Source organism: Carex rostrata, chromosome 3 (genome assembly GCF_964058835.1).
Source record: "Carex rostrata chromosome 3, lpCarRost1.2, whole genome shotgun sequence".
Lineage (NCBI taxonomy): Eukaryota > Viridiplantae > Streptophyta > Magnoliopsida > Poales > Cyperaceae > Carex > Carex rostrata.
The window spans coordinates 12772901-12782047 of NC_135920.1; the positions used below are offsets into that span (position 1 = coordinate 12772901).

The 9147-nt window shown below is 32.9% G+C and overlaps 2 protein-coding genes across 2 annotated transcripts; one reads left to right on the plus strand and one right to left on the minus strand.

Annotated features, from left to right (window-relative positions):
* Positions 1–1553: 1553 nt before the first annotated feature.
* LOC144551581 (NADH dehydrogenase ubiquinone 1 beta subcomplex subunit) lies at positions 1554–5321 on the plus strand. The gene is made up of 4 exons (XM_078299609.1): positions 1554–1803; positions 2216–2302; positions 2380–2475; positions 5077–5321. Exons 1-4 carry the CDS (start codon positions 1666–1668, stop codon positions 5131–5133), a joined length of 378 nt encoding a protein of 125 aa, XP_078155735.1. The 5' UTR covers positions 1554–1665; the 3' UTR covers positions 5134–5321.
* A 2385-nt stretch (positions 5322–7706) lies between these two features.
* LOC144551969 (putative lipid-binding protein AIR1B) lies at positions 7707–8440 on the minus strand. Its single transcript, XM_078300079.1, has one exon. The coding sequence runs from the start codon at positions 8428–8430 to the stop codon at positions 7978–7980; it is 453 nt and encodes a 150-aa protein (XP_078156205.1). The 5' UTR covers positions 8431–8440; the 3' UTR covers positions 7707–7977.
* Between the last annotated feature and the right edge of the window lie 707 nt (positions 8441–9147).

The window sequence follows — 9147 nt, forward strand, 5'->3', positions numbered from 1 at the left end:
TTGGTCTCCAAGCACATATTAATATGGAGAACAAGATGAACGGTTCGGATCGACGTTTTGGATTTTGAAATTTTAAATTTGAACCGTATACATATCGGACCATATGCATACGAATGCAAATTAGTCACTCTCTATATATATGGATGCTTGTGTAGCACAACAAGGTATATATTATATATTTATACCTACGGTTTTCAATCATATATAAAGACAATACATTTATCATAATGATGCATGTATGATGTTGGCATAAATATATTTATTGTTTTTCAATTGGTATCTATATTTTCAAAAAAATATGTGATCGTACTTAGAGTGCGGTAATATATATATTTGGTGTATAATCACGGGCAGACACAAGTAGTCTTGGGGGGCAGCTGCTTTCTTTGGATTTTGAGTTTTAGTAAAGATCTGAACGTTCCTATCAACTGTCTCCTCTGAAATTTTTTTTGCCTTCATTTGAATGTTTAATTTGTAATTCGGGTTAAATTTAGAGTTAAAATTAAAATAAATTTCTTGAATTATGATTGGTAATTAGAATTATAGATTAGAGAATCAGAAATTATAAGTCAGAGTATTGAAAAGTATAAGTTAAAACATTATTTTTTTTTGTCGAGTATCTAATTAGTTAACGGATTTAAACCTGATTTGATATTTTTTTGCCTTCCCGATAAAAATTCTGGATCCGCCCTAGTACAATTGATATGATTCAGTAGTATTTATACTTTCGGAAATCCATGTTTCTGATCTATACATTCACAAACGATTTGGGACTTGGGAGTACAAATATCATTCTATAAAATTTATGGAACTTGTGTTATGCATAGTGATTGCATTGGTCTGATCTCCCAAATGATGACGTAGGAACAAAGCAATAATGGGCCTTTCATACCTATAATTAACTTAGAAGGCCGACACACATGTATTGAAAAACAAAAATAGTTAAAAAGGAGGATTAATTGATAATTTTTTATATTCACATATCACGTGTATAAAAAGTAATGAAATTTAGTGTATGTTTAACCATACATCAAATGATTCAAAGTTTCAACGGTCAAATAATACCTAAATTTAATGAAATTTTGTTACAATATTATCTATATGTCTAATAATATATTATCTAATTTTTAACTTTCAATGTGTTTAATTTTTTAAAAATATATTATTAAATTGTTAAAATAAAATTATTAAGTGATCCCTCTTTCGCTTCAAGTTGAGACCCTCACTTTTGACAACGGGCTAAACCAGTGCCTTATTTGTACTACACAATTTTCCCCTTAAATCCTGGGCTAAAATGGAGGCCCATTGTTTATTTCTTTTCAAAGAGAGGCGGCTTCTTTTGGTAAACCAATGCAGCCCATTTTAGTAGAAATACAAAATCTGTTGGTTGGACTGCGTATGAATTTTATCCCCTAAAGCGTTTCAAAATTTGTGTTTAGATCTGGATCGTCAGATCTGTTATGGCACGAATACGAGGGTGCCCCATGACGGTCAGATTGTCGATGATCCTGATCGGACGGTCCTTATCTAAATTAAACTTTGCGTTACCTCAGTGGATCAGGACTGCGCATAATATTGGAGCTCGGTTAAGCGAGTCTAATCTCAGCGCAGCAATCGATCAAAAAGGAAGAAGGAGAGAAGAAACAAGCATCAAAAGCTGAAGCAATGGCCGGTAGACTAAGCAGTGTCGGGTCTCGGATCCTTGGGGGAAATGGTGTCGCCGCCCGATCCGCCGCCGCCTCTTTCCGCGCCCGATCCGGGATGGGCCTTCCCGTCGGGAAGCACATCGTCCCTAACGAACCTGTACGCATCTGGACTTGCCTTTTCTATTTCCTAATCAAATTTTCCCTTTCAATATTTATTTAAGGTTGAGTTTAGATGGAATTGGTCCATGATGCAAAATGTGTAAAATTGTTGAGATTGGGAAAGGTAAACTGTTGCTCTTGTATTGGTTTACTGGTACAGCAGAGTAATTGTGTTGCCTGTTCTATCAAGGAAGCTGTGGTGTGAGTGCTGAGACCTTTTCCAGGGGTTTTATTACTCTTGAGGGTAAGTTCTTAATAGGTAGTTTTATGTAGTTCTTTACTACAAATTAGGGCTTGTAAAAACTTTGTTTAATGTTTCAATGCAATGGGCCTGAAAAGCCTTTTTTCAAAAAGAAAAGAAAAATGTATTTATATCGCTGTTTTTTTCTTCTTGCCCCGCCTAAATGCAGCTTGTGAAGCATGACGAGCTACTCTGGGACAATGGCACACCTTTCATTGAGCCGTGCATTGATCGTCTTGCTCCCCACATTGGGAAGGTAAGATTAGTAAATTTGAACTTGGGTTTGGGATATAAAGGTGTATCTTGGTTTGATGGAGTTTTGATTTGTTGTAGTATGAGGCTTTGGCGTGGCTGTGTGGAGGGTTAGGTTGCTTCGCTGCTCTGGGACTCTTGGCTGTTTGGAATGACAAGGCTTCTAAAATTCCCTTTGTGAGTATGCTGACTCATATCTTGGTTTGTTTGTCACTGGTTGATCATTAGATTAGAAATGTTTAAGCATTGTTTATGAGGTCATTTGAACTGTTTGATCACCTCAGCAAATTGTAGTTAATAATTGTTGATTAGTTTTTATGTTTTCCCTCTTTAGCTCAGTTGTTATATCGCTGTAGGGACTAGGATTTATTTTTGCTTTAGTTTGGAACAAGCCCAACTATTGTATCAAGATCCTTACAAGTTTCTTGTTACCGATTATGTCTGTGGTAGTACTACATAAATCTCTGTGCTAATTTAATTAATTAAGGGGAAATATTCTTTGATTTCCATCAACATACTACCATCATTGTCTAATATCTATTGAGTGTACAATTATGCGTATGGAATAAGATGTGTGTAAACAAATCTGAAGACGTATTTTGTGATTTAACTCTGTGTTTGTGGTAAACCATGTTCATTCAATATTCCGTGTCAATTGAGGACTAATTTAGGCCTTAGTCACATGCCATAATACTTTATGTAGGTCAGTTATAATGAGAAAAACAAGCTTTAACATAGTATGGATATAGCAATACTTATATATATGCCAGTCATACTAAGAGTACATTACTGTATCAATCAGGTATGCTCAACAGTTGAATGAATCTATGTTTTGCCCGATTTTTTAATTATTGAAAATGGAAGTAATTCAATCTTTCAGTGAAGTAACATATTTCTTAGTTGAACTAAATCAAGTTGGAAATTAGCAAAGTGTTAATAGTTGCAGTATATAAACCTATTGTTCCATGACTGCCAGTTCCTGTTTAGAAGTACTTCAATTTTTCTCACAAGAAGATAGATCACATGTCAAATATAATATACACCCATATTCTTCTGATGTTGACCATCCATGCTGAAATTGACCTACCTGTTTGCACTGATGACATTAGAAGTATTTAGTCATTTTTGTTATTATAGAATATATCTATGTGGGGCTTTTCTGCTCGTGATATCTAAAAAGGTGTCCAGAACATGCTGATAATTACTTCTGTTAGTTGTTAACACATACAGGTTGTGTGCAAACGGGTGTAATTTGGAATCTATTTGTAGTACAGTAAACATATTTGCTTTAGAGCATGCATGTGTTAAGTACCAACTACTCATAAAAAGTACTCTTTATATGTTGAAACAAAACTGGCAATTGTTAATTTGGAATCTTTTTTTTGTACCAGTAAACATTTTTTGCCTAAGAACATGCATGTATTTTAAGTACCAACTTCTAGTCATAATACTATTTTTATGTTCAAACAACACTAGCAATTGCTAACTTCACCTATATTTTGATTTGGCTAAAAATGATTTTGTATTTAGAGATGTTTGTAGATTTTGGCAGTGTTACCAGAAAACATGAACAACTATTAAGTTAATCGGGCTGAGTTTAATCTTGAAATGATGAATGAAAGGTCAAATGAATGGAAGTTCTGATTAGTTTGAGGCTTATAATAATCAATATTTAATCAGGGTGCTATTTCAAAAAAGAGGAGGGTTCCAATACCTCATGTCTTTCATACCTCATATTTTATATCTTCGTTTTCAAAGTCCAAATTATCGATCCGAACCGTTCAACATGATATATATACTAAAATATGGTTAGGGATGAAATTTTATAATTTTTGGAAATTTTTTACTATTTTTTAAGATGGGTAGAAAATCATTGTTTTATGAACGGTTCAAAAACAGCGATTTTGTACCTATCTTAAAAAATAGTAAAAAAAATTCTAAAAAATATAAAATTTTATCTCCATGTATATTTTAGTATAAATATTATGTTGAACGGTTCGGATCGACAATTTGGACTTTGAAAACGAAGATATAAAATATGAGGTATGATAAGGTATGAAAAAGATGAGGCATTGTAACCCTCCTCTTCAACAAAAGAAGAAGAAATCAGGGCTTATTGTGTCTTAGGTAGGGTTTGCAAATTTCAGAAACTGCTATTGCGCAAAGTCGGTTCCATACGTGGCAGTTCTATTATGTAAACTAGTCTATTCTCATGACATAAAATTCGGTCATTAGTTTGTTCAGTGAAACTCCAATCTCTTTTAAAACGGTTGTTACATTTGCTGAAGCTGACCAATATGTTAAAGTGCTGTTATAGTATCATTGTTGGAAACTTTGATGTTATCCACTGCATCAGAGTTGCTGTTTAGGGCTCCAAAGTACTTGAAAAGCGAGATTCCAAAGCTCGCAGGGGTATCCAAAGAACTCAAGAGAACTTTGGTAGAGTTATGTAGGTGTAAATTGTGATATCTATGCTTCTTTGCAAACCTTAAGAAGTCGGAGTAGTTCATGTGTAATGCTCCAGCCTCAATATATAATTATCCTGTGTGAAATGATAATTGCCACACAACATTTATCTTTTTTTTTTTTTTTTTTTTCTTCTTCCTGATGCTTATATGTATACAGGAGCTTATGATAATTAATGAGTCAGGTAATGTGTAGGATGTGGAGGAACATAATATATTCTTGGATGTTTTAAGGGTTGTACAAGCTATAATGCCGTTTTCTATTAATTTTTTTTGTTAACAATGATTATGGTTTCTTTTTGCCACATTTCAGGCACCAAAAGTTTATCCGTACGACAATCTGCGTGCCGAGCTCGGTGAAAAGGCATAGAAATGCTTCAACAGATCAAGCTAGCATTTCAATTATGCATCTTTTGCTCAATGTTCTTTTTTCTTTTGTTTAGAAGAATAACTTGGTTTGTATGGGGAACCAAAAAGTACATAAATGTTGTTCTTTTGTTGTGAAAACAAATTTGCAACCTGTTCAGTGGTGGATTAATATACATGCTGAGTTAAATATCTTGTCTGATATTTTTAATATTGGAATACATACATTCGAGCATGTTGAACTTCAAAGTTCTTGGGGAATTTTTTTTTTTCCTTTTTTTTCTGTTCTTAATTTGAGAGAATATTGAAACATATGACATCAATATATTGAGTATAAATTAATTAGATGGTCGCACTAGAGGTGTTCAAACGGTTTTCATTAAAACAGAGTTAAAATAATCAAACTAAATTGTTTTTCGGTTTTAAAAAATTTAACTGAACCAGTCGAATTAAATTTATCAACCAAGTAACAACTGAATAAATCAACAAGTTTTTAGTTCAAAACAGGTTGGAGTAGACTAGAAATAAAACCAAACTGGAGTACCTATGGGAGGGGTATTTTTTTTTTTTTTCATAAAGAGGATGCATTTTTTACATTGGCTTGTCATGCCTTGTAACAACCCTCGTCTTTTTTCCTGGTTTAGGACTGGCTGCGTAAAAACTAGAGATTTAATTTTGGTTTGTTTGATTTAATTCATTGAAAAGAAGTTGAATATCACCAAGGTTCGTTAAATTAAAACATGTCAAATTAACTTGTTACAGTTGGATTAGCAAATAACATATCATATTGCTACAAAACGATCAATTTATATATATAATTGTCCGATTAATAAAAAGTACCCAGCCGTCAACCTCATTGATATAATTAATTTGTCAAACTTTACCAAAATTGGATTGTAGCAAAGAACTAGCCTTTGGTTTAGTGACGAAAACACATGATTTCTATGTGAGATTTTATGAGTTTGAAATTCACATGGAAAAAATTCTTTGTTGTAATAACAAAGGTATTAAATAGTTAAGTGGCTTGACTTCCAATTTACTAAAAAAAAAAAAAAAAAGGGACTGTAGCATGTTGTGAACTTGTGATTCATCACCATGTTTAGAAAATTAATGCACATTAAATTATAAGTTAATTTAAGAATAACACACGAGATTTAAACATTTTGTTGAACTGCATTTATACCGGGCTATCCATCAGGGTTGCGACATACACAAAAGATTGTCATATTATTTTTAAGCACCTGATCATAATTGATATTATCCAACGGCTACTAAATATTGATACAGCAATTCCTTAGCATGTTTGTAACAACGATGCAAAACTGTACAGCCATTGCTTATGATGAATTTGGTACAATATTAGTTTTCTATAAATAAATTAAATTAGTAAATTACGCACATGTTGAAGTAGGGCTGCCATAAAAGCTCGTAGTTCGTTATTCGATTGACTTTGATTCAATTTTTTTTTTTTGCAATTAACTCATTCGATTGAAGTTCGTTCTAAAACAAATCAAACCAGTTCGGTTCTAATCTTATTTAAACTCAAACTCAAATTGGGTATAGTTCGTTTGCAATTGGTTCGCGAACTATTTAGATTCAAATCTCAAATTAACATGTAATGTTCAAATTAGAGCAACGTAAGTAGCTCATTACAAAATCAAGGTTTCATTTCAATAGGTTCAAATAGGTACCTAATATGATCAGATAAGATCCAATGCAATGCTTAGTTTAAGCTATTCAATTTTCAAAAAATAACTAAAGGTGGTAGGGCTGCCAAAAAAAGCTCGTAGTTCGTGATTCAATTGACTTCGATTTGAAAAAAATTCGCAATTAACTCGTTCAATTGAAGTTCGTTATGAAACAAATCAAATCAGTTCGGTTCCAATCTTATTCAAACTCAAACTAAGTTTGATTTGGTTTGATTCGTTTGCAGTTGAAGTATTTTTTTTTTGTCATTTTGGTCCTAGATTGAAGGTCGTATTTGGATCAATTTTGTCAAGTAGAATCGTTGTCTTGAGTTTGATATACTATATATGGGACCATCATTAAAATTTAAAGCCCAAAGAAGGACTATAAAATTTTCTCCTCTTGATTCAAACAGTTGCTGTTATATATATATATATCTCAATCTAGTATGGCCCATAATAGATCCAAGCCCAGCAAGTACAGAACACCCTTACATTGTTGAATTCTGATGAAAATTTTGATTTAATTAATAAGATTATTTGAACTATTAACTCGATCACATAATAAATTTTAAACCAATTTAAGAAACCCAAGAGCTTGAAAATATACACAAGAACTTGAAAAATCAACAAACTCGGAATTAGATTAATATTTTCTTTGTTGAAATGAGTATTTTTTTTTTCGTACAACTTTAGGTATATATATATATCTTCGAAGGGAATAATCAAGCGACCATTTTATGAATCTGTCTAGTATATTAATTACGATAAATAACCGCACATAATTAATGCATTCATTTTACGTATCACCAGCAAAAAAAGAAAAGAAAAAGAAAAAGAAAAAGAAAAAGAAAAAGAAAAAGAAAAAGAAAAAGAAAACCTTAGACATCACCAGCAAGCAAAAAAAAAAGAGCACATAAAACATTGAAATAGAAATACATAAAACCCATAGCCTGATAGCCATGTATATATATATAAACCAAACCTACAAGCCCAATACTCCATGTTTGTTTTATCCTTACTGTTGGCCATAAAATCTGAACCAGTAACAACTCCCAGAAAAACACACTACTGCATGCAAATTAAATACCTAGACAACTTTCACCATACATAAAAAACGAGTACGTAGATAACTATTACATCAATATAAACTAATTAAGCAATTAAGGACACTGGAACCCAACAGGAACATTCTTTCCACAGTAGTTGATCAGCAAACTCAGATCAATAGGTATGTTAAGATTGATTCCTAGTATATTTCCTTTGAGTGCAGTGCACAAACATACTGCCGCCTCGAGATCCAATAAACCTTGAATAAGAGTGCAGCATGGTTCCTTAGGTGGTTTTCCAAGAGTAATGTTGATTAATCCATCGAGGACATTTGCGCAAACGCCTAGCTTGAGTGCATCTATTGGGCACTTCCCTCCGGTTTGAGGACTTGGTACATATGGCGTAGGTACGTATGGAGGGCTAGGCCGACATCCTCCTCGACATTTTGGGGGTGGACTAGGACATTCTCGACATTTGCATCCACATGCATCTGTTGGGGTGGAGAAGAGGAGATTTAGGGTTAGGAAAAGATAGAGAACAAATGATATTGTTGTCTTGGAAGCCATTGTACAAAATTAGGGTTTGAGGATGTGTGAAGGGAAAGGATAGTAAAGATGGGTACATATAGGAAGATAAAAAAGTTGAACTCTATCTAGGGTTTCGTTTTTTAGGATAATGAGGTGCAGAGATGCATGGATTTGTCTAGCTGGAGACTGATCTCTAAATCCACAACTCCCAAGAAGTGTTGAATTGTTATAGGAGATGAAAATCAGAAAGCTAGCATAAGTATATATAGTGAGAAAAATACAAAAAATCTTCTGAATAATTACATTCAATGGTGAATGTCAAATGTAAGTATACAGTTTTGCTACACTGCAACAATCACAAATAAATATAGATATAATTAATTTACTATAAGTTATTGGTAATTGTAAGCTAACATATCTTAAAAAAACTAGTATTTAGTTTTGCAGCCCCTGCCAAGGTTTAAAAAAAAAACTTTTAATTGTTGACATACGGTTAATTTGGATAAATAAACTATAAAAAATAAATGATTTTTTTCTAGATGTTGCAATCGGAACTACGGTTGAAATGTGAAAAGATGCCATCTGTGTGCTATAGGTAGGGGTGTTCAAATGGTCGGTTCTTGAAACCGGAATAAAATAGACAAATTAATTTTTTTTATGCTACTTAAAAATCAAACCAAACCAACTAAATTAAAACGGCCAACTGAATAACAACCAAACTATTTAAATCAAATTGAATTTCGGTTTATTCGGTTG